The 26,650-nt window shown below is 40.0% G+C and overlaps 1 protein-coding gene across 3 annotated transcripts in view; it reads left to right on the top strand.

Annotated features, from left to right (window-relative positions):
- Nucleotides 1-26,650, top strand: part of LOC124709089 (acylamino-acid-releasing enzyme-like) — a 126,541-nt gene that overhangs the window by 62,739 nt on the left and 37,152 nt on the right. For all 3 annotated transcript variants that reach the window (XM_047240748.1, XM_047240740.1, XM_047240755.1), the window contains one exon: nucleotides 14,874-15,131. In XM_047240748.1, coding sequence (XP_047096704.1) covers nucleotides 14,874-15,131 — 258 coding nt within the window. The remainder of the gene's footprint in view (nucleotides 1-14,873; nucleotides 15,132-26,650) is intronic.

Here is a 26,650-nt window from a genome sequence, read left to right as displayed (position 1 = left end):
CCTGGCAGATTAAAACTGTGTGCCCGACCGAGACTCAAACTCGGGACCTTTGCCTTTCGCGGGTAAGTGCTCTACCAACTGAGCTACCGAAGCACGACTCACGCCCGGTACTCACAGCTTTACTTCTGCCAGTACCTCGTCTCCTACCTTCCAAACTTTACAGAAGCTCTCCTGCGAACCTTGCAGAACTAGCACTCCTGAAAGAAAGGATATTGCGGAGACATGGCTTAGCCACAGCCTGGGGGATGTTTCCAGAATGAGATTTTCACTCTGCAGCGGAGTGTGCGCTGATATGAAACTTCCTGGCAGATTAAAACTGTGTGCCCGACCGAGACTCGAACTCGGGACCTTTGCCTTTCGCGGGCAAGTGCTCAGGAGTGCTAGTTCTGCAAGGTTCGCAGGAGAGCTTCTGTAAAGTTTGGAAGGTAGGAGACGAGGTACTGGCAGAAGTAAAGCTGTGAGTACCGGGCGTGAGTCGTGCTTCGGTAGCTCAGTTGGTAGAGCACTTGCCCGCGAAAGGCAAAGGTCCCGAGTTCGAGTCTCGGTCGGGCACACAGTTTTAATCCGCCAGGAAGTTTCATATCAGCGCACACTCCGCTGCAGAGTGAAAATCTCATTCTGGAAACATCCCCCAGGCTGTGGCTAAGCCATGTCTCCGCAATATCCTTTCTTTCAGGAGTGCTAGTTCTGCAAGGTTCGCAGGAGAGCTTCTGTAAAGTTTGGAAGGTAGGAGACGAGGTACTGGCAGAAGTAAAGCTGTGAGTACCGGGCGTGAGTCGTGCTTCGGTAGCTCAGTTGGTAGAGCACTTGCCCGCGAAAGGCAAAGGTCCCGAGTTTGAGTCTCGGTCGGGCACACAGTTTTAATCTGCCAGGAAGTTTCATATCAGCGCACACTCCGCTGCAGAGTGAAAATCTCATTCTGGAAAGCAAGGACAGTTGCCACAAACACTCAGGCAGCAGTACAAGTGTCTACTGCAACATCAGCTACTGCCATTCATCCAGAAGACCCTCAAACTTGTGAAGCTTGTGGTGTCAATATCCATTGTATAATTTTTACGGAGTGTTGTTTTTTCTCCAATCAAAAATTTGACATAAAATCTAAGCAGACTTGCAAAGGAAAATGGCTAACAATTTTTGAAACCCATTTTTAAGAAAATTCTTGGAATAACACTGTTCACAGATCTCCTGAAAGTAAAATTAGACTTACATCTTCTCTCATAGAGGCAGTTATTCCTCACATTCTTCACCTGTAAATGAGATGAAATGCTAGTAGATTGTGTGGTGAAAAGTGTCTTCCACCAGGCTGTTTATTGTGTTTTGAACAGTTTACATATAGATAATAAAAAAAGACTGGGAATAGAACTGCTAAACAGATACACTCAAGAAATTACTCTGAACTGAGGTACCTGAAGCAAATTATGGTTGTGCAATGTGTCTCCACAGATGCTTGTGCACTCTGTTAATTACCTTTAAAATACTTGCAGTTTTGACACACCTCCTCAGCCCCCTCCCTCCCTCCCTTCCCCCCCCCCCCCCCCCTCTCTCTCTCTCTCTCTCTCTCTCTCTCTCTCACTCTCATAATCATTGATGATTGTCATGATTTTTGTGAAAATGGGTAATAGTTGGTTTGTCAATGATGACACGAAAAGTAATACTGATTGTGTTAACCCTAGGACGCCCAAGCCTTCTTTTCTAACTTGGATGCCTAAGAGGGGGTTCGGCGGCCCACAGGTATTAAATAAATTTACTGTCGAAAAATTACAACTTTCAAAATGGTTTATGTATTTTAACTAAGGCATCAGTTCAATAATGTTGTTAATTGTTATAAATATTGGATTGAGTGAATAAAAAATTGACATATTACAATACAAAATACAAATGTGTTCATATACAATAGACTACTCTCAGTCCTCAACTTCAAGGCAAGAGACACACTTCACAATTTTTTCTGAATGTGTGTTACACACATGTTTATGACACTGTCCACAATACTGTTTTGGTTTACTTAGATTGTTGTACGTCTGCTTCTTTGTTTTAGCTTTTCTTACACAAATATGTCACTGACCTTTCACTGCAGGAGGCTGATGTGATGTGCTTCTGTTGTCATTTCTTTGATTTTCTTTTGTAGAATAGTCTCCATTGATGGAACAATTTGGTTAGATAACCCTCTTGCATTGGCACTTCTTTCTTCTACCTGTAATTTCACTAGTTCCATCCCAGCTTGCAGAAGATAAACTTTCCGTTTGTTGTGTTTCTTCTCATTCCATCTTGGATGTTGTTGGATGAATATGGTGGTTGCATTGATAGCACAAATGTCGATGAGAGAGTAAAATACAGATAGAGGCCATCTCTTTGCTCCCCTCTTGCAGGTGTACATAAGCGCCATTTGTTCAATGATATCAATTACACCTTTAGTGGAATTAAAATATGCATTTATCTCAGTTTTATTCTTTTCTCCTCCAACAGTGCCTTTATTTTGGTGCATTGTTGACATCAGTAAGTTTTTACTTGAATTCGTTTTTGCTATGTAGGACACCAAAGTTACTGGAGGCCTACGTTTTGGGAACTGCACTAACTCACTGCAAGTTTACAAGATAAGTAACAGCTGTCTGACATCACCAATCACTTTCTCTGAAAGTAAACCGATTGTTGTGAATATCAAGAATACCAACCAACAAGAAACTAACTTGCATTGTTGTAGAGATGAGAAATACGTAATCCTACTAACGGAAATTTTCTATAGCATGGAAGCCTAAGGGGGGGTTTGTTGGACCCATAATAAGTTTATGTATTTTTTCTTTCAAAGCAGGAATTTTCTATAAAATATATTGATACTAACGTTTCAGAAAATAGCCAACAAACAATAACTCAAAGGGAATATGTAGCATGAAATTTACTTGGGCAAAAGCAGGGGACATAAAAAAATTATGGGTTCAACAAACACCCCCCCCCCCCCCCCCCCTTAGGCATCCTAGGGTTAATTAAAAATTAATCCTTCAAAAATATAGTCCTCTTACATATCCAGGAACATGTCAGTCGTATAGTTGATAAGTGAACGAACCAGGCCAAGGTTGGCCAGGTGTACAAGTACATCAACAGGATGTATACACCCCAGAAAACCGGGAAATTCGGGAAAGAGTTGACAATTTTTTCATCTGGGAGAAATTTGGGAAAAAGTCAGGAATATTTTAGAATTCTGAGAATTTTCTATTGTATTAGTTTTCAGTTAAATGTTTGTAATTTTGACTGGTAAGAGCTGATACTCTAACAAAGAATTTTACTTTAGCCTACTACTGCAGAATAATGCTGCAGCGATAAAACATAAATGAGAGAATAAGACTAAACTAAAACTTTAGTTGCAAAGAAAATACACCATTTACAACAACAAACACAGTGCACACACAAGCTTCTGCTGATAGCAAAATGTGTCAAAGACTATACAATAATTCATAACAACAAACTGCTTGTGATGTGTCCTTCTTGTGGGCCTTGTTTTGATGAGCATGACAACTATTTTCATTTCTGACAGATTGCAGGAAAATATTATGAATGATGATCTGAGAAGTGTTGCTTTGAAAGTAAATTTCCTTTTATGCAAGATGAATTAATGTTGTGGGTGAGAATGTGTGATGAATTTCTTAAATCTCAGAGCATTAGACTTTCATTTAAAACTTAAATGAGGACCAGCCACTTGGAAAAATTTGAGGCCCAGAAGATCAGCCCTTTATGCCATTATTTAAAATTTTACTGGCACATATGTGTTTGATGTATCTTAAAGGGTAACACCCACTAAAAAAAGAGACCAATTATCAAGGTTACTTTTCCATATTTATTCTAGTTCTTTCCTAAATTGCAAATTATGCAATGACGATGCCAAAAAGTATAAATATCCTTCAAAAACAATGCAAAGTGAATGCTTGGGCAATGTCACAAGTACCTGGCTTTTATATTTAAAAGTCGAAGTGCTCGACTGAACATGTATTCATTCAGGTAACCCACAAAATGTTTGTTGCACAGCAGTGAAATTTATAATCATGGTTGTTGGAAATATTGTGCTGCTGCACTTTAAGCTATGGGCTTAGGATCCCGCATAACTACATCCTCGGAGAGAATAAAAAAAAAAACAGCAAAAGAATTATGGTGACCAATATGATATGTGAAAGCTTAGCTTTTCTCCTAGCTACTTAATTTAAACCATAAACTTTTAATGTTTGTGTGTTTACGCTACTTAACAGTGATCTAGTGATCTTCCTATTGTCTGCCTGCATCATATGTCCTATGCCCTGAATGTCTGCTGTCATTGGCTGGAGAGTTTTACAGCTCTGAGAGAAAGAATATTGTCATTTAACATGGAAAGAATATGCTTTCAGTAGAGGTATAGCATATTTTCACCAGGGAAAAAGCATATTTTCATTCGAGGAAAACTGTATTTTTAGCTGGCAAACTTGGGAATTTTTTTTTTCTTGTCCACATATTAAGTTGAATCTTCACTTTTGCTGGACACGTTAAAGTTGTTCAGAGTAGGCTGTGGCTTAGTCTTCTCGTTTGATGATTTTGTAGTGGACTACTTTGAAACCTAAGAAATGAGGCAGCTCATATTATTAAGGTGCTATTTATCATCTTGTATTAATTCTAGATTGTTTTGACGTTGACCTGTGTTTTTGCACTGTTGCAAGTTTCAGGGGGGAAAATAATTGACTTGGTGGCAATGGATGAACAGTTTGTTGAAAATGTGTTCTGAAATGTTGTGAATATTGAAATAGTGGATGTAGATATGTGACTTACAATTTCAAGGTGACAGTCTTTAATTCAGGTTGGTTAGTATACAAATTTCCAACAACAGTTTAATTTATTTTGTGTTTGACCTTATACATAACAATGTCCTGTGGAGGACAAGAATATGTTTGTAGTTAACTGCAGGACACTGCCAGTGAGTTGGTCAGTTTAAACGAAACACCTGGTGGTGTAAGGAAAAAATCAAGTGGGCCATGACAAATAGTTTCTTGGCAATATCAGCATTTTCTAGGGTCTTGTCTGAGAAACCTAGAAAATTGGGAATTCTCAGGTAAATGTAATATACTAGAAAAATGTAGGGAATCTCATGGAATTTTTAGATACTCTGTGGGGAGTTGGAAACAAGCTGAGTTCTGTGTTATTTTGTTACAAATTACTCAGAGATTCTGCTTCAGACACAAATCATTGTGGAGTCACGAAAGGTCATTGTGGAGTCACGAAAGGATAGCTGAAGAACTGGATTTAACTGTTGCAGTGTTTGTTACTCAATACAGGTTGCCCTCAGTGTGCCCATCGATCTTGGGAACCTTTGTTGTTGTTTGTGTTTTTTTGGGTTCCTGGTCCATTTCTCTTTGCACTTTGCATGATTGTGAGTGCAATGGACTCTCGTTCACAAAAAGGTAAAGGTGGTGGTTTTTTAAATTTTTTATTTCATTTTTTTTAAACACAGTCCCATATTTAAAAAGGCAAATTTTGTGTATCTGCACGGTATATTCAGACTTCAGTTCTTGTTTACTTATTTCAGTGAAATAAGCATTGACCTTAGTGTGAAGTGTGACTGATTTGAAACATGATGCATCATTGCTACCAATATGTATTGATATAACATTCCAAAGGTGACAGTCAGAGTACATTTCTGCTTGGATTTCTCATATACTTTTTGTGGTTATTGCACGATGACAAGGCATGGTGCATAATGGTGATGAAAAGATGATAATGAAAGAATTTCCAGAGACAGCAAGAGGTCATAGCTTAAAGAATAGTTGATGAAAATGCAAATCCGAGCTGAACTTGGAATAATCACAAATAAGTTACATGGCAACTCAGATAATTCCCTTTGTGGCAATGAAAACTAATGAAATAAAATTTTCTCACAGAAACAACAAAAATTGGTTCAGGGAAATTGCGAATTTCGTACTGACGTGGTATGCAATGTTTGTAAGAAACAATTTTATAATGAAACTGTGTTTCTTATTCTTTATCTACGTCTGCATTCATGCTCTGAAAACTGCTATGAAGAGTGTTGTGCTAGTTATTAGGGCTTCTTCCCATTAAATTCACCTATCGAGCACAGGAAGAATGGTTGTTAAAATGTTTCTGTGTGCACCGTAATTAATCTAATCTTGTCCTCGAGCTCCCTATGAGAGTGTTATGCAGAGAGTTGAATTCCTATATTCATTTTTTAAAGCCGGTTCATGAAACTATCTCAAAGTGTTGGCTAGTTCAGTTTATTCTGCATCCCTGTGACACACTCCTATGGGTCAAACAAAACTGTGACCAGGCATCCAACTCCTCTGCTCCGTTTGTCCATACTTCGAACATGTCATCGATGTAGCGATACCATGTGGCTGGTCTCTTACTGGCAGTCTGCAACGCCCGTTGTTCAAAAGTCTCCATAAATAAGTTAGCCACAGCAGGACTGAGAGGACTGCCCATAGCCACCCCGTCAATCTGTTCATAAAAGTTATTATTGTATTGAAAGTAGGTTGTGGTGAGGCAGTGTCGGAATAATGCCACAATATCGGTAGGAAAAATATCCGCTATGCATAAGATAGCTTCGTTTACCGGAATCATGGTAAATAACGACACAACGTCAAAACTGACGAGGATATCATCCGGGCCCACGCTCATTACCTTTAACTTGTCAATGAAATGAGCTGAATTTTTAATATGACCGTCTGTCCTACCAACATAAGGCTGCAGCATTGAGGCAAGGTGCCTAGCTAACTCGTGTGTTGGTCTGCTAGCTTGGTTAGCTAGACACCTTGCCTCAATGCTGCAGCCTTATGTTGGTAGGACGGACAGTCATATTAAAAATTCAGCTCATTTCATTGACAAGTTAAAGGTAATGAGCGTGGGACCGGATGATATCCGCGTCAGTTTTAACGTTGTGTCGTTATTTACCATGATTCCGGTAAACGAAGCTATCTTATGCATAGCGGATATTTTTCCTACCGATATTGTGGCATTATTCCGACACTGCCTCACCACAACCTACTTTCAATACAATAATAACTTTATGAACAGATTGACGGGGTGGCTATGGGCAGTCCTCTCAGTCCTGCTGTGGCTAACTTATTTATGGAGACTTTTGAACAACGGGCGTTGCAGACTGCCAGTAAGAGACCAGCCACATGGTATCGCTACGTCGATGACACGTTCGTAGTATGGACACACGGAGCAGAGCAGTTGGATGCCTTCCTAACACATTTAAACAGCATTAATCCGAAAATCCAATTCACTATGGAGATGGAAAGGAATGTGCAATTGAACTTCCTGGATGTGTCTGTGATTAAACGACGGGACGGAACGTTGGGCCATAAGGTGCATAGAAAGCCCACACATACTGATCGTTATCTACACAAAGAATCAAACCACCACCGTAGACAAAAAAGAGGTGTAATGAAAACTTTGGTAGACAGGGTGTGCAAACTTTGTGAACCTGTTTATTTAAAAGATGAGATTGAACATCTACGGTCAACGTTCGTGAAGAATGGCTTTTCTAGCAAGGATATAGAGCGAGCACTTCGCTCTAGGCAGAGAATCAGGAGTAACGACGAACAACAGTCGTCCAAGGGCAAAGTTTTTCTTCCGTTCATTAGTAAGGTCACAGACCGCATTGGGAAAGTTTTAGGCAAGTATGGGGTGAAAACTATTTTCAGACCCACCAGAAAAATAAAAGAATTTTTAAGGTCGGCAAAAGATGCATGAGACCCTTTGGCTACACTGGGGGTATATAAAATTCCTTGTAGTTGTGGACAGGTTTACATCGGCACCACAAAGAGAAGTGTGAACACCCGTCTTGTTGAACATAAGAGGAATTGCCTCCTGGGTCACACGGATAAATCGGCCGTAGCGGAACATGTTTACCAGGAAGGTGATCATGAAATAAAATTCAGCGAGACGAGCGTCATATCAAAAACCTCACATTATTATGCACGCTTGTATAGAGAGGCTATCGAGATTGATAAACATCGTAATAATTTTAACAGGAAAGAGGAAGGTGTTAAACTGGATAAAATTTGGATGTCAGCGTTGCACTGCAAGCGTGATGATCGATTACTTTCAATCGAGAATGTTGGCATTACCAGAGACAATCTCATAGCTGATGCCACGTGATCAACTGTGGCGTCCTCTGTACTGCCTATATAATCAGCGCTTCGTCGAGTTCTCTTCGCAGTTCGCCGCTTTACCTCCGAGGATGTCTCCCGCAGTCGGAGACGAAACGTCAGGAGAGAGTTTTATACTTCGACCACGGCCTATCAGCCCGGAAGTTTTAAGTGAAGAGAAATTGAAGTCTGCCACCTGCTTTATCCGTGACTGAGACTATGTGATCATTTCATTTCATTTCTTACCCCTACAAAGTGTTGCACACAGATATTGATATGAGTTGGTTGATTGCAGCAGAAACTCAGTGGTACTACAGTCTTCCCCCCCGCTCTTTTTTGTGGAGTGTGCAATTTTACATTTTTGAAGATGGCCAATCTTTGAACCACTTTGAAATCTTATCAAGGTCTGACTGAATATTTAGGCAGCTTCTTTCAGATAGTACTTCGCTGTAGACAACTGCATCATTTGCAAAATGCCTGATTTTACTATTAACGTTGCCTGCAAGGTCATTATATAAAACATTAACAGCAAGGGTCGCAACACATTTCCCTGGGGCCCACCCAAAGTTACTTCTACATGTGACAATGACTCTCCATCTAGGATAACATGCTGCATCCTACCTACCAAAAAAGTCATCAATCCCATCATATATTTCACTTGATACTCCATGTGACTGAACTTCTGACAATAAAGGTAGGTGTGCTACTGAGTCAAATGCTTTTTGGAAATCAATACTATTTGACCTGACTGCCTTGGTCCAAAAAGCTTTCAGTACGTCATGTGAGAACAGTGCGAGTTAAATTTCACATGACTGATGTTTTCGGAATACATGCTGATTGGCTTTGAGGAGGTCGTTCTGTTCAAGATAACTCATTATGTTTAAGCTCAGATTATGTTCCAAGATTCGACAACAAATTGATGTGAAAGATATTCAGTGGTAGTTTTGTGGCTCACTTTTACTACACTTTTTGTAGATGTGTGTGACTGTGCTTTTACCAACTACTGGGGATGGTTTTTTGTTTGAGAGCTATACAATAGATTATAGTTAGAAGAGCAGCTAACTCGGCTGCAAATTCAGAGTAGAATCTGAATGGGCTTACTTCGGGCTTGGAACTTTGTTCAGTTTCGATGATTTCAGCTGTTTCTCAACACCACTGACTGTAATACTTTAAATTGGGATAATTTTCCTGGGCTTTCCTTTGTAAAGGAACCTTTTAAAACATAGTTAAGTATTTCAGCTTTTGCTTTGCTAACTGTAATTTCAGTTTTTTTCTGTCTCATTCACTAGGGACTGGACACTAACTTCAGTACCACTAACAGCATTTACATACAACCAGAATTTCTTTAGTTTTTGTGAAAGATCATTTGACAGTAATCTGCTACAGTAGTCATTGTGTGCTTTACACATTGCTTTCATGACAACCAAATGCATTTCATTCAGCATCTCCCTATCTATAGTCCTAAACTTTGTTTTACACCAATTGTGCAGTAGTCTTTGTATCTTTAGAAGTTTCTTTACAGTTACACTGTACCATGGTGGGTCCCACCATTATGAACTGTTCTACAGGGTACATGTGTATTCAGTGCACTGTTAACTACTCATTTAAACTTGAGCCATGGTTCCTTTACTTTCTCCTACCCTGTGTTGAAATTTCCAAGTTCCTCATTGAGATATTAATTTTTTTACCTTATTACTGAACATATATATCTTTGTGCTTGTTTTAGTTGTCCTTTCTACTTTGTTAATCATTGTTGCCACAACCCTGGTATGGTCACTGATAGTAGTTTCAATATGAACATCCTCAAAGAGGTCAGGTCGATTTGTTGTCATTTGATCTAATATATTTTCCTCATGAGTGGGGTTACTAACTATCTGTTCTAGGTAGTTCGCAGACAAGGCATTTAGTAATGTTTCACAGGGATTCTTATTACGCCTACCACTAATAAAACTGTAATTTTCCCAATTAATTGTTGGATGATTATAGTCTTTGTCAGTGATTAAAGTATAAGTGGGGATGTACAAGTGAATTGAGATTTTCTCTAAAGATTTCGGTTACATTATGAGATGAGTCTGGTGGGCGATAGAAGGATCCAGTTGAGTCTCGCCCAAACAATCTCATGTGCAGCTTTAATTTCTGTCTCGGTGGATTTCAATTTCTTGTCTACTGTGACAGATAGACCACGTCCATTTCACATTTGCCTACCTGTTTGATATACACTTAAATTTTCCCCCAAAATCTCAGTGCTATCAATTTCAGGTGAGCTTCACTGCTTTTCATGAGCGCTTCAAACTCGGGCACTTTGTTGCAAATGCTTTGACAGTTAACCACTAAGATTTTAATACTCTCACCTGTGGCAGGTATTTCTTTTGATCTGACACTGATACTTCTGGGTTTCCTACAGAGATTATTACCTGCATTGGATGGAGAGTTTCCTAATCTAAAAAAATTCTTGTTTGCACCCCTCACACAGTGAACTACCATGGTAGCAGCCTCTGATGTGTAGTGCACACCAGACCCTTTTATGGGGACTCTGCAGATCTCAATCCTATGGCCCAATTCCAGGAAGTCCCACCATAGCTTATCACAGAACCTTCTAAGTTACTGGTTCAGTCTTTCTACTTGACTCAGCACCAAGGACACACGATCAGTTCTGAAGACAATCCTGCGAATTGTGAGCTTCATTGAAACTCTGTGCGCAAGGCTGGTTATGGTCATTAGGTTGTGGTCAGAGGCATATTTCTCTGCTTGCATTGTATGATGAGCCAATGTGATTGTGCCATTTTATATCTCTTCATATTGTTTCATCCAGGTATTTGTATGAGTTTTTTATTCCATTTGTGACTGAATTATATTGTAGTCATAGGATAGTATGTTTTTTCATTTTGTGGCATGCACAATTTTACATTTCTGTGCACCACTTTTAAATTTCGTCAAGATCAGACTGAATATTAATGTAGCTTTTTTAACGCAGTACTCCAAAACTTCATCATCTATGAAAAGTTAGAGGTTGCTGTTAATATTTTCTGCAAGATCGTTAATGTACAACATGAATAGTGAGGGTCCCAACGTACTTTCCTGAGGAACACCTAAAAGGTCTGTCTACGTCTGTCAATGTCGCTCCATCTTTATAGTAAAGTTGGCAATAGTGTAACAGAAACCATTAGGTTAGTGAACAATTGCATCTGTAGTGATATTATCACATTTGCATGTTTTAAATTTCTTGAGAGTGCGTCACAGTCAGTCAATGAAAAATGATGCAAGAAAGGATTGTTCACTTACTTTTAAGAAAAAGACTTTTAAGCCGTATGAAGTTTATCGACTAAATAGTTTTGACGGTTATTTGTTTCAGTAATGCGGTAGTACCAGTATTCAAGAAACACTGAACAGTGCAAAGAGAGCTCTGTATTCTTTAAAGATTTTTTCAGTTTTCAGAGCCAAAAGGATTTAATTTTGATCAGAATACAGGCAAGGAGATTCAAACCCTTATACTGTTTTAATTATTCCCTGTTTTTGGCCAAATTTCTGAGCCAAGTTATTGGTTGCCTCACAATCCTTTCAGTTGGATTTCAGTGGAATGATTCCCAACTATCTCTAACCTGACACTGTAGTTGAATTAAATGCAATGAAAGCTATCAGTTTCCTGAAGGCATAATTATAATAGTTTGCAGACATGACACCTAAAATGTAAGGTACATTGAAGGTGCAAACATTATGCTTAATAATGTGTTGCTCCGCTGTAGAAACATAGTTCAGCAGTTTGGCATGTATTTGACAAGTCCTTGGTAGGTCTCTAGTGGCATGTGGCACCAAACGTCGGGCACAGGTCACGAAATTCATTTTGTTGTGGGCATGGAGCTGTCACCGGATAGTGCCCCAGATGTTTCCCATCGCGTTCTGATCAGGTGAATTTTGTGACCAAGACAATGATGATGTGAGTTCACTACTGTTCTGCTAAAATCACTGTGGTACATTCTGGCCTTTTGACGTGAGCAGTTACCTTAACGTAAGATCCCATCGCCATTGAGGAAGACATTAAGCATGAAGGGTTGCAGATGGTCTGCATGGACACAATACATGTTTTGAGCAGTTGTTTGGCAGGATAATGGCCTATCTGGACATGACCATCGACCTGGTATAACAAGAAACATAGTTCATCCAACCAGGAGACATGTTTCCATTGATCCATGGTACCAGTATCAGTGATCCCATGCTCGTTACAATCATAATAGACAGTGTTGTTGGGTCAATATGGGGAACACACAGAGGTTGTCTGTTGTAGGCCTCCATATTCAATACAGTGCTCTGGACAATGTGCTCCAAAACACACGAGCCTGAACTAGCATTGTACTCTGTCATCAGATCTGCCACAGATTGCTACGTATCCTGATTTACAGTGTGTGCTAGACTCCAACCTCCACTGTATGCTATATGGTATGAACATCCAATACCTTGTCACATACTTGCGATTTCACCATCTTTCAACCACTTTCTATAGCTACTGATGACAGCAGCTTGTGAACAACAGAGCAGCTCTTTTGGTTCTGTGATGCTCATTTCAAGGTGTCAGGCCTTAACTATCTACCCTTTGTCTAAGTCACCTATGTCTGCGGATTTCGCAGTTTCTGGTTCAGAATATTAAAGTACTGTGCTAGACATGTTAGCCCTGTACTTAGCCACATTTGTAATTTTTCCTTTAAGAATGGTCAGTTTCCTGAATGATTAAAGTTATGACTTGTAAAGCCGCTTTATAAAAAGGGAGAAAGGGACAATTTTAGACCTATTTCTATGCCATCAGGGTTTGCTAAAGTTATTGAAAAGGCTGTGTATCTAAGGATAATTGATCATTTTATATCACATAATTTGCTATCAAATATACAGTTCAGCTTTAGATGTGGTTTATAACTGAAAATGCTATATTTTCTTTTCTCTGTGAGGTACTGGATGGATCAAACAAAACGTTTTGAATGCTGGGCATATTTTTTTATTTAACTAAGTCGTTTGATTGTGCTGATCACAAAATATTGCTCCAGAAGTTGGACCATTATTGAATACGGGGAGTAGCTCACAATTGGTTCACCTCTTACTGTAACAACAGACAACAAAAGGTCATTATGCACAGTTGAGAATGACTGTGATGTGGTGTCTGAGTGGGCTATGGTCAAATGGGGGCTGCCCCGGGGATCAGTGTTGGGGCCACTCATGTTCCTTATTTATATAAATGATATGCCCCCTAATATTACAGGTAATTGCAAAATATTTCTGTTTGCTGATGACACTAGTTTGGTAGTAAAGGATGTTGTATGCAATATTGGCTCTGTTTCAAATAGTGCAATTCATGACTTAAGTTCATGGCTTGTAGAAAATAAACTGATGCTAAATCACAGTGAGACTCAGTTTTTACAGTTTCTAACAAACAATTCAACAAAACCCAACATTTTAATTTCACAGTATGGGCATATGATTAGTGAAACCGAACAGTTCAAATACCTAGGCATGAAGGTAGATAGTAAACTGTTGTGCAAAGCCAACGTTCAGGATCTTGTTCAAAGACTAAATGCTGCCATTTCTAACATTTGACCGGCATCTGAAGTAAGCGATCGTTTGACATAAAAATTAGTCTACTTTGCTTATTTTAATTCGCTTATGTCATATGGTATTGTATTTTGGGATAACTTAGATGACATTTTTGACTCTGAAATGGGCAGTTTGGGCAATAAGTGGTGCAAGTTCGCGAACCTCTTCTCAAGTCCTGTTCACTAGTCTGGGTATTCTGACAGTGGCCTCTCAATATATATATTCTTTACTGTCATTTCTTGTTACCAGGATCAAATTATTCCCAAGAATTAGCAGCTTTCACTCAATTAATACTAGGCAGAAATCCAGTCTACATTTGGATTGCATTCCTTGACTGTTGTGCAGAAACATGTGCAGTATACTGCTGTAGCCATTTTCAATAAGCTACCTCAAGAATTCAATAATCTTAGCAGTAATCCATGCACTTTCAAATTGAAACTGAAGAGTTTCCTCATGGATATTCTGACAAGGAGTTCCCTGAAAAATTAAGTCGATTCCTATGTTATATTGTTGATTATGTTTACTTAAACTTATGGCTTGTCTTTTTTTGGGTTCATAAACATTTTATTTCATCTGTTATTACTTTTATGTAGTAATTTCATGTACTGACGTGTTCCATGATCTTGGATATTTGCTCCTCAATTTGGTCTTATGGAATTAGATGTGTAAAATAAAAAATAAAATAAAAAAAAATGTCACTAGAACCATTCGTCCATTTCTCTGTACTCTGCTTATATTATTTCCTTAGTATGTTATGTCCTCACGTGTAACACCGCCTAGCAGAATGAGGAGAAACTGTAGATCTAAGATAAAGAAATTAAGATCTTATTACAGTTACGTTAAATGTCTGTAAAACATGATTAAAGTGATATTATTCATGGCATTGATCATGTTATGGGATTTTCTGCAAATAAGTAAAATAAGACTTCATGACACATTAAACTGGAAACTAGACCGATGCATGAATCTGTTTCTTTGACATTCATAGTATTGTTTTATCCATTTGGTCCTGCTCAGTTTTAATGCCATATGATGGTTCATTACAGTGAAGGTTTCAGCACAGGTACTAAGTACAAAAAATTTATGTCTATTAGATTATAGCCATATTTATGTCTATTAGAATTCAGTTAGGAAATAATGAATATAATTTTAATGAATATTTTGTAATTTCAGAGACTAAAACAATAACAGAACTGGAGTGGGATGATGGCAGTCAGTCAGTACTTGATGTATGGAATGATATAGTGGTTTGCTCACGAAGTTCCCTGAAAACACCTGCAAACCTTGTTCTGGGGAAGTTGCCACCAGCAGGCAGTGAAAAGACAATGCAGTGGTTCCCTGTTACCAATTGGGTGGTTACATCTGCTCTTGATGGTCTCGTGTGCCACACCTTGGCCCTTACACAGGAAAATGATCCAGAAGCCACTGTCAGTGAGTATGCACAGAGTTCTCACCCCCCTCTTCCACATCTACATCTACATCCATACTCCGCAAGCCACCTGATGGTGGCTTATTGTTTAAATGGCAAAAATAAGATAAAAGAAAAGTTATTGTTGCTTTCCTTGCATGCTTACTTATTTAATTACTCACCTACTTACTTTCTAGCTTGTTTACTTGGTTCTTTGTTGAAATAATAAGCTCATAGTTTCTCTCTTTGTTGAAGTATTGCATATTATATGTAAGTGCAATTGGAATAATTTCCTGCTCCAAATATTATGCAAGTTACCTAAACATCGAAAGAAACTGATAGCAACAGTGTACCACAATGCAGAGAGATACACGAAGGAGAAAAAAAAAAAAAGTTGCAAGTGAGAATTCACAGCAAGTGAGAATTCACAATTTTATTTCTTTTTTTTACAGTTGTATGAGGCAAGTAGTTTCACTGAATTGATGCAGATAGCTTGTTGGACTTTTTATTCTAAAATCCTTTATTCATCGACCTCTAAATCAGTACTCCGCAAGCCATCTAATGTATGTGGCAGAAGATACTTCTCTTATCACTAACTGATCTTTCCTATCCTGTTACACTCATGAATGGTGTGTGGAAAGAATGATTTTCGGTAAGCCTCTGTATTAGTTCTAATTTCTCGAATTTTCTCATCATGGTCATTTCGTGCGACGCAAGTGGAAGGAAGTAATATGTTGTCTGATTTTTCCTGAGAAGTACTCTCTTGAAATTTCAATATTAAACTTCTGTGAATATTCACAATGCCTCTCTCGTAATGTCTGCCATTAGAGTGTGTTGCGCATCTGTGAAACGATCTTGCACCGACTAAATGATCTCTTAATGAAACATGCTGCTTTTCATTGGATCTTCTCTATCTCTACTGTCAGTCCTACCTGGTAAGGGTCCCAGATTGATGAACAGTACTCAGGAATCAGTCGGACAAGTGTCTTCAGTGCTGCAATATTAGAAAGGCCTATTTTGTTTTATCTAGCAGACAGTGACAAAATAGACTTAATCAAATCGAGAAACCACACCAGTCTTGGATGTTATTTGTATTAACAGCTTTTTCAGTATTAAATAATGACATTTTGATTTTTATATAGCAAAACGTTTGACGAACTCTGATGAGGTAATAGATCCTTCTGCAGAAAGGAAAGCAGGTTGAGGTCTACTTCATTGGGAATCTAGACGTTCGAATGTGCACTTTAAGTTGTTGTTGTTGTTGTTGTGGTCTTCAGTCCTGAGACTGGTTTGATGCAGCTCTCCATGCTACCCTATCCTGTGCAAGCTTCTTCATCTCCCAGTACCTGCTGCAACCTACATCCTTATGCACTTTAAATGTGCACATTTTAGTATGGTTCACGAAATTATGATGCTCTTGGAGTGTCTTCTGATGTCTTGTTTCTTTTATGACATAATGTATGATCTTTTAATGTTTTACCCATAGGAAGCTCTTTGATGGCAAGCCATTTAGAAGAATTTCGAACCCTGAAGATGACACATTTATGTCATTATTATTAAGAATTTTACTGGTACATTTGTGATATATATTAAGTGTAACACACGCAAAAAAGATCAACATTACCTGCGAAAGATTAGCTTCTCTTGCAGCTTACTAACCTTAAAGACCAATATTATAAGTGAAAGCTTTGCTTTTCTTGTAGCAAAACTATGTATATTAATTTAAACTGTTAACTTTCCCTGTTTGTGTGTTTGTGTTAATTAACAGTGATGTTGCTGTTGGCTGACTACATCATGTGTCCTATGCTCTGAATATCCGCTGCCATTGGCTGGTGAGATCAAGTAACATGAGCTATGACTGGCTCACAAAAGCGCATCGCAGTCTCGATTTCAATGATTCGGAAAGTAACATGCGGTGCTTGGTGGAATTCCAATGTGTACTTTTGTAATAAGAAAATACACAGTATACATGTTGCTGCACATCAAAGATATTTCCAAAACATGTCTTTTTCCCTGAGTTTTGTTTTCTAAAGTGCCAGGAAATTCTACGTCCGTGTATAAAACCATAACCATTCAAAGGATTGATAAGTTTTGCAGTCCTGAAAAGGAAATATACTGTCACTTAACATGGAAAAAGTTTTTCACCTGGGAGAAAGTGTATTTTTAACCGAGAAATTCGGGAAATATTTTCCTTGTCCGCGTATACACCCTGGTCTTGTAACCCACTTCTTTCATGAATGAATTACATTTTCTTAAGATTCTTCATATGACTCTCAGTTGGCATCTGCTTTTCCTATTGTCTGCTTTATGTGGCCATTCCACTTAAGGTCATTTTATCAATAGTGTAGTCGTACAGTAGTGGATTTCTTTTCCTGTGTATGCACATTATGTTTCATTTATTTAGGCTCAGGGTCAACTGCCAGAGCTTTCACCATTCATCAATCTTCTGTAGATCATTCTGCGAATTGATACTATCTTCTGAGATTGCTCTTTCTTATAGACAGTCTTGAAGGAGCTTCTGACACTTTCTACTAGGTCATTTATACACATTGTAAACAGAAACAGTACTATCACACTTCCTTGGGGTAATGTGGAAATTAGCTGTACATCTATTGATTTTTTTTTTTCATTAAGAGTGATGTGTTGAGTTCTGTCTGCCAGGAAGTTTTGAATCCAGTTGCAAATCTGGTCCAATACTCAGTAAGCTTCAATTATTTTCACTAAAGTTTAGTGTGAGACAGTTTCAAATGCCTTCCTGAAGTCCAGGCACATGCCATTAACCTGAGCACCATTGTCTACAGTACTACGGATCTCATAGAGGAACAGAGCAAGCTGTTTTGCAGGATCTCTGTTTGCGGAATCCATATTGATTTTCGTCATAATTATTGAGCATAAAACATTTTCGATAATTCTACGACAGATTTGACATCCACAAAGTAGTCTTATGATTATGTGCATCTGTCCTATAGCCCTTCCTGAAAATGGAATGACCTGTAGTAGGTCCTTTTCGTTGCTTTGTTGATCTACGATAAACACTGCTAGAATGCAGGTATCTCATCTGATCCTGATGCTTTTCTATTCCACGATTGGTCATCTCGATACCTGCCATTTCGACATTCATACGATGATTCGAAGGAGGGACCGACCGTATTACGATCTTCCATAGTGAAACAATTTCAGAAGACTGAATTCAGTATTTCTGCCTTCTGTCTGTTATTTTCTGTTTTGCAGCCTATATGGTCACTGAATGATGGAATAGATGATTTTGAACTGCTTGCTAATATCACATAAGACCAAAACCTCTTCACATTTGTAGTCAGATTGATTGACAGAATTTTACTTTCAGAGTCATTGAATGCTTATTCGATTGCTCTCTTTAAACTCATTTTCACTTCATTCGTCTGCTAGTTTTGACTTCTCTCGAATCTGTGCTGAAGCTCTCTTTGTTTGCGTAGCAATTTTTTTAATACAGCTGTTAAACCACGGTCGGTCTTTCTCATCCCTCAAGACCTTGCTTGGAACATACTTGCCTAAGGCATATTGAACTATGCCTTTGAACTTTTTCCACTTGTGCTCCATATCTTTTTCCTCAGCACAGAATATTTGATACTGAGTACTCTGATATACTGCAATTTATGTCTTGTCACTCTTGCTAAGCAAAAATATTTTCCTACATTTCTTAACATTCCTTGTGATACCCATAGTCATGGTTGCTATCACAGCCTTATGATAACTGAAACTTTCCTCTATGTTAGCTGATTAGATAATTTCAGGCCAGTTGTTTGTTGCTAGGAGGTCTAACACTGTGGCGGCAAGCTCACATATGCCGCCATCATAACCACCCGGGAGAAGACAAGATGAGGGTGCCTGCTTCACTCGATGGCAGCACCGCTGCCTCTGAATGAGTGTTCTCAGCAGCACGCTACCAGTGTGGCCTCGCTCCCGTGTGCGCAGCCATGCTAGGTGAAGGTCCAGCTCACAAACTCGGACAGCTATTTGTCATTATAGGATGACATAGCATGTGATCAGACTCAACCTGGATTTTTATGCTTCAGTCAATGTTCTCTCATGCTTATGGTAATTCCAGTGCTTGGCTCACCGCTGTTAGACATAATCTTGTGTTGTTGTTGTTAGTAAAAAACTGTAAATACTACAGTTTTTGACAAAGAGATTGTTTTGTTTCCACACATGTTCCACGAGTGTGATGGATTCAGTGTTGGTTCCCTTATCACAACAACAACAACAACAACAACAACAACAACAGCAGTTAGATTTCGTCAGTTGGTTATGAATTCACACAGTGAAACTGACCCTCCACAACTCCCCTCTGCACGCCCAAGTGTTCCCCTGGCTTTGCCACCATTCCAGGAAGCGAAGGAAGATTGGAACTTGTATGTACACCATTTCCATCAACGTTTCGTAGATTTCAGGTAGATCACCATCTTTCCAAAAGTCATTCTTCTTGTCTTGAGTTGAGCCCGAAACATACCACTTGCTTTGAAAACATGTTCCATTAGAGAACCTGACAGAGTTGTCGTTTCCTGAATTGTGTAAGTTGCCCAATACTTATTACCTTAAGCAAAGCCATGTTGTTGCTTCCCAATGGAGTTTCACTAGGGACAAAAGAAACCATCAGGTGTGGGTAGCCGACATCCACAGTTTTAAGTAGGAAATGCAAATTCGTTTGTGCTCATTGTCAACATTCCTATGCAGACACTCTAGAAGATCTGACAGTAGAGGGATTTTAGGTGTCTCAGGCTGTGACTGAACAGTTTGGGGATGTCCTGGACTATGCATTGGTGCGTGTGTTTCTGCAGCAAAGGTGTTGTTAAGTGACATCTTCATCATGCTCATTGGATTCATGCAGTTCGCAGTCAGACACGGCCCCCATCCAGTGCTGGTTCCCCTCATGCAGTGATGCACATACCCTCACCAGCAGGTTCAGTGCTGGCATGTCATAAACAAGGCCATGTGGCAAGCTGTGTGCCATAGCTGTCTGCGCAGTCATTCCTCGATCATGGATGTGGAATTGACAGAAGTCCATATTCTTATGTCGGTGTGCAGTCAGGAGCAATGTTTCCAGCAATATCTATATTAAACTGTACATTCAGCTACAGCCATTGCATTTGCAGGTCTATACAGAGACCACTGTATCTCTAGTGAGTTTTGAAACCTATCATTGTTTAGGTCACCCCACTCTTTCCTCAGCAGATTAACATTTGGTTTGCTGCCAGTTCCTGATCAATGTTACACATCATTATGACACAAAGGCGATAATTTTTTTGGCAATCAACAGTGCAATATCAGAAAACATGTTTGGTCTTGACACATTTACAGTTTTTGGAGTTCCCTGTCAGGACTCTGTGCATCTTGGTTCTGACTGTATTGGCATTAGACGAGCTCTGCAGTGAATTCAGGTCCCTTTTTTCATCTGGGCTGGGTACTGCAAGACTCACGTCACCCTTAAACCTATAGCCTGTCCCTTTTGCTTTGTGACAGATTGTCAAGGATGAATTGAACAGGTTGCAAGGTCTGGGCATCACTGAATCAGTTCCTTCTAGCCAGTGGGCTACACCTCAGGTGGTTGTTTGTAAGCCTACAGGGATGCTTTGTTTGTGCAGAGATTTTAAGTCCACTATTAATGATTGCTACCAAATTCCACGCGTTGGCGAAATTCTCAAGAAGTTGGCATGCGGTTAATGTTTTCGAAAATTGACTTGGCAGAGGTGTAACTGCAGCTTCGTCTTGACTCTTCCTGTAAACAAATTATATTGATTAGCACTCCCTTCATGTTATGTAGATATACGTGCCTTCCTTTCACCATCGCTAGTGCACCCACCATTTTTAAGAGATTTTCAGAACAATTAATGTGGGATGTACTGTGCTGTGCAAACTATCTTGATGACATCGTTGTCACCACTCCCTCAAGGCAGCAACATCTTGCTAACTGTATCCTGTTCACAAAACTGCAAGAGGTGGGCCTCAAGTGTTTGCAAGAGTCAGTTTTTTCAGATGGGAATCAAATATCTGGGCCACCGTTTTTTTGGCTGCATCAAACCTATGGCAGAGCATGTGACAGCGATTGCCAGCCTACCTCCACCACGGAATGTGAAGGAACTCAGTTCATTTTGGAGTAAAGTCAGTTATTATTCCAAATTTCTCTCCAGTGTGGTGGACATCATTCATCCACTCAGTAACTTGTGTAAAAAAAGTGTTCCTTCCATTTGGTCAGCTAATTGCAACAGAGCATTTGCCAACATCAAGTCGCTGCTCGAATCATCACTATGCCTCAGTACTAAACAGCTTGTCCTTGCGAAGAAATGGTTGGGGCAGTCTTAGCTCACAAAAATACTGATGGTTCTGAACAGCCTATCACATATGCCTCCAAGATGTTGACAGCTGCACAACCCAATTTTTCTCAAACCAAGAAGGTAGCTGTGGCTATTGTGTGTGCAGTCCAAAAGTTCCTAATCTTCATATGTGGCAGCATATTGGATCTAATCACCAATAACAAGCTGCTTGTGACGCATTTCAGTTCTCGTTCAAACGTTCCTGACATGGCCGCACAGTGAGTCCAGTGTTGGATTTAGTTTTTGAGTGCCTATCTCTGTGAGGTTTAGTATAGATTGACAGTGGACCATGCAAATGTGGATGTGTTGTCGTGCCTGCTTTCGCAGCAAGTGGTTGATCGACTTCAATTCATTGCATAGCCTAGGCCACCTGTCAGGATCCTGTGCTCTGTCAGGTGGTTCATTTTATGCACAAGGATTGGCCCGAGCGTTTGCCCCCAGTGTTTCTAGTCCAATATGCAACTTTATCTTCCTGCATCAGCTGATAGTCATCCATGATGCTCTCCACCTTAACACCAACTCCGATGACCCTAGCATTATTGTCCCTCCTGTCCTGCCAGCTCATATACTTGCTTTCCTACAGTGGTCACTGGGGCATGTATTGCATGAAGCTCTCTGCATTTCAATTTGTTTGGCATTAATTCAGAAATTGAGAAGGTTGTTTGTGAGCGCAAAAATGTGTGCCGAGCAGCATGCAGCACCACCACAGACCTATACTCAGTGGCCCATGTCCAGTAAGCTGTGGGAACGTGTTCACATTGGCTTTGCAGGCCCTTTACGTAATTCCGTGTGCTTGATAGTAGTTAATGCACTATCCATATGTCATTCGCATGCGCACCACCACAGTGGAAGCTGCTGTATGGGATCTGAACTAGATTTTCATGATTGAAGGACTATCCCGGACAATTGTCTCTCATAATGATTCACAGTTTGTTTTGGTGTTGTTTCAGACTTTTTGCATTGACAGAAGCATTACCCATCTTACTTCCTCTCCATTTCACCACATTCGGATGGGGAGACAGAGCACATGGTGTGCCCATTTTAAGACTCACTTGCAGAAGTGCTTTGCAGATTCATTAGCAGACTCGCCATTGCCTCTGTTTCTCAGCACCTACAGGACCAACCCACTGAATGGCCACAGTCCAGTGGAAACCCTCCACGGCTGTCAACCTCGGACACTGCTTCATCTGCTCTGCCCTCCATTGTGATCTGAAGTGCATTCACATCCTTCATGGTCTGGGCGAGCTCATCTGGGTGCACACTTTTGGCCAACGGCCTGTGTGGGTGCCAGTGACGGTGCATGTGGCAGATGTTCATGGTGACAACAGGGGGGTGCCACTCGCGGAGCGTCAGAACCAGCGATGTCCTTGGTGAGTCCCTCAACTATCTTCTCTGAAGCCATTGGCGGGGAAACCTCTCCCAAGTGTCACCCAACTCCAGGGGCCCGATGCCTTTAGTGTGCCTATGGTTGCTGTTCTGTTAGGTGAGAGCGATGTCAAGATGCAGCTGCCAACCACTCTGGACCCTCTCCCAGTGTCCAGCAGTGGCTGCATGGACATTGCACTTCCGCCGGAACACTGGATGGATCCTTCCCTGTCATCATGGCCTCTGACCGTTGTCACCAACAGCGCGTTTCCTGCGTTGTTGCTAAGTGCAGGGTTGCTACTGGGCCTTGTTCGCCACTACCAGGACCACTTCCAGCCGTATGCCCCACTAGGCTGCAGGCAGTTGATCATGCAGCGTCATGATGGTGACACCACTTTGGGTGCAGGTGAGCCGATGGTGCAGCTGCTGAGTCACCTGGGTGGACCCTGTGGTTTCCTCGGCCATGCTATCCCATTGCTGGCAGCCCTGCGCAGTTGGTTCACCGCCTTAGTTCACAATTTCCTGCTGCGCGGTCTCCTCAGACGAAGGGAGGAGTGTGGCTGTGTGCCAACAAACACCACCACTATGACCACAACATTCATACTCGGTGGTGCCTGCTCACTTGTGCCTCAATTTTGGTAGGCGAAGGTTCAACTCACAGACTTGGACAGTTACAAGTCTTTATAAGACAAGATAGCAAGTGATCAGACTCTATCTGGACTTAAAATGCTTCAGCCATTGTTTTCTCATGCTTGTGTAATTCTGGTGCTTGTCTAACAGCCATTGTGTATAATTATGTGTTGTTGTCAATAAAGAACTGTAAATATTACAAAGATGTTACCTTCTCGAGTTGGTTCCATAATCATTTGCTCGAAGTAATTTTAAGGGAAGACTCAAAATGATGTCACACGAATATGTTCTCTGGCATGAGTTTTGATAGCGTGACTTTCCCAATATGTGCTTGAGAAGTGTAAGTCACTCCATATTACAGTGGCATGATGAGGGAAGTTATTAACAATATTCTGCAAGATCTCTCAGAAGTGCTGTACTACTACAGCTCCTTATTAACCCACTTCAAGCTAATGTGTTGATGTTTTTCACACAAAACATTGTGTTTCAGGAACTTCATACTTATTTCTGATTGTAGTGCCATTTGGCTTTCTTGGCAAAAGATGTGATTCATGGCCCATAGCATATAAACGTGTTTGGTTAGAATTGTAGGTAGTATCCACAGTTAATTTCAGCTCTGAGTAGCTGTTGCTATTTCTCAGTCGTGATGGGTAGTTTTTGCCACACTCTGTCCTTTATCAAATGAAATATGTTTTGTCGTCTCTTTCCTTGATGTGTTAATTAAGAGAAGAACCAGTGGACCTCTGGATCTCAGAGTATACAAAAAGCTCACTCACATTGACCTCTATCTCCAAGCATTGGGCCAACATCACCTACCACAGAGAAATTCTTTGGTAAAGACTCTCATTGACAAGGCTCAAACCTTGTCAGACAATGAGAGCCTCACTGAAGAATAAAAACATCTACAAACAATGGTACGATGGAATGGGTACTCAGATCTACAAATTGGGTTGGTGTTGCTTCAAAATCAACAATGGTGGAGGTTGAGACTGAGAAAGAAAAAGAAAAGTCAAGAATCACTAGCTGTCGAATGCTGCTTTAATCTCTGGAAAGATTGATAGACTTCTATGGAAACATGACACCCAATATATTTTCCAATTTTGAACGGAGATAAAAAGTTTCATTTGTAATGGCAAGATGATTGAATTGAGTGTGTACTACATTACACACAAATGTGACATGTCGTGCGTGAGGCAGACTATTAGAATAGTTGAGGCATAGTGCGAGGAATGTTAGAGACACACCTGACTGAAACAAGGAGGCAAGTCAGCTGTTGCCGTGCACCGCTATTAGTATAACCATAAAGTGAAACGCAATGAGACCAGGATAGTGGTGGAAATATGAAGTTTCTGGGTCACTATAAATAAGGATCTATCAAAATAAGTTGCCAAAAAAGAGCTATTAAACCAGTATGAGTATTTAAAATTGAGCAAGACTTGGGATTCAGCACTCAGTTTCTTAAGATCCCTCTGGCTGTCTCATCCATCAGAGCTGGAAAGTGCTGAGAGAATGTGTGTTTCGTAGAATGTCAGTATAGGCTACGAAAAGCAAATGAACATCAGAGGATATATGGGGCACCAAAAAGCAGATATGTCTGTGTGGGTAGTGGCCCATCACCAGTAGTACTTCAGTCTAATTAGAGTTCAGGCCATGAGTATGCAAGAGGACAAAGCTCACAGCCTGTGGATTAGTAGACTGGGTTGACCAGCAATATATTGAGAAGAAAAATGGAATCAGCAGCTTTGCTGAATACTTTAAAGCATACCATTAATTGAAGTATTTTATTCTTCAATGCTCTATTTCACTGAACAAAACTTTTATACTTCCCTATTGGCCAACTTCATCATTGTAATTTTCAAGTATGTCTTGTGAGACCATTGTACTGGATGGCAAGAGAGTTCCTTCCCACATATCAGTGAGTATGCTGAGGTGAATTGAAAGGTGTAGTTGAAGGCTACAGTGTGACGTGTCTGACGGCACTTGCACATAACATCTACTTACCTTGGGCCTGGTGGTCAAGTGGTAAAATGTGTTCCTTTAAACAGAGAGGTCACAGAATTAAATCCCGATTGAACCGCAGAAATTTTCAGTCTGCTTTTAATCTAATCTCCACCTTTCAACAATGTGAGAGGTTTGGATTCCACTTTAAATTGTAATTCCCGTCTCCCTAGTTGGATAACTGGGATGGGTTTTGGGCACTCAATTCGCTGAAGTGGTGTCCAATTAGAAGACCAGCTCATGGCCATTGAGCCACACACAATAATAATAATAAATTATCCTCCTCCTCCTCCTCCTCCTCATCATCATCATCTTCTTCTTCTTCTCAGCTGAATTATTATTATTATTATTATTATTATTATTATTATTATTATTATTATTATTATTATTATTAACTCAGCTGAATGTGTATGGAAAAGGACTCCCACAAGATATGTCAATTAACGTAGAACTGCCATCTGAAGAAGAAATCGCTAAAGCAGCCCAACAAATAAGAAAACTGAACAGTTCTGGCCTGGACAACATCACTCCAGAGTTACTCAAAGTAAATCCCTCTATAACAGCAGAAATTTTACATCCGCATGCTCATCCAGGGTGTATATGACCCAAGACAATTGGGAGATCCGGGAAAAACCTGGGAATTTTTTCATCCGGGAGAAAACTGGGAAAAACCCGGGAATTTTTTAAAATTCTGGGAATTTTTCATTGTTTTAGTTTTCAGCTAAATATTTGTAATTTTGACTGGTAAGAACTGATACTCTTAACAAAGGATATTACTGTATCCCGCTGCTGCAGAACAATATTTCAGCAATATAACATAAACAAGAGAAAAAAACGAAAATAAAGGCAATGCGTCATATACAACAACGACACACAGTGCTCATTCAAGCATCTGCCAACAGCAAAATGTCAAAGGCTTTAGGAAGACTTTGCAATGCTTCATAACAACAAACTGCCTCCGATGAGCGTGAAGTCACAACTGTTCACATTAGATTTGTTTTAGAGTTACGAGCGGGCTCGTGCGCATGCGCAGTTGAGTCGCGTTTGAGTTGCTGCTGGAATGTGGCTGTTGGCTGTGCAAGCAGCTAGATGCTACTTGGAAAAGGGGGCGCCAAATTCATATTCTTGAGGAAAAGAACTTGTTTCACAAAATGCCTAGCATCCAGCGCAAGTTTGTCTATGATTATACATATGATTTT

This window comes from Schistocerca piceifrons, chromosome 1 (assembly GCF_021461385.2).
Source record: "Schistocerca piceifrons isolate TAMUIC-IGC-003096 chromosome 1, iqSchPice1.1, whole genome shotgun sequence".
NCBI lineage: Eukaryota > Metazoa > Arthropoda > Insecta > Orthoptera > Acrididae > Schistocerca > Schistocerca piceifrons.
The sequence above is the reverse complement of the archived record's forward strand: the minus strand, read 5'-3'. Positions and strand labels throughout refer to the sequence as shown.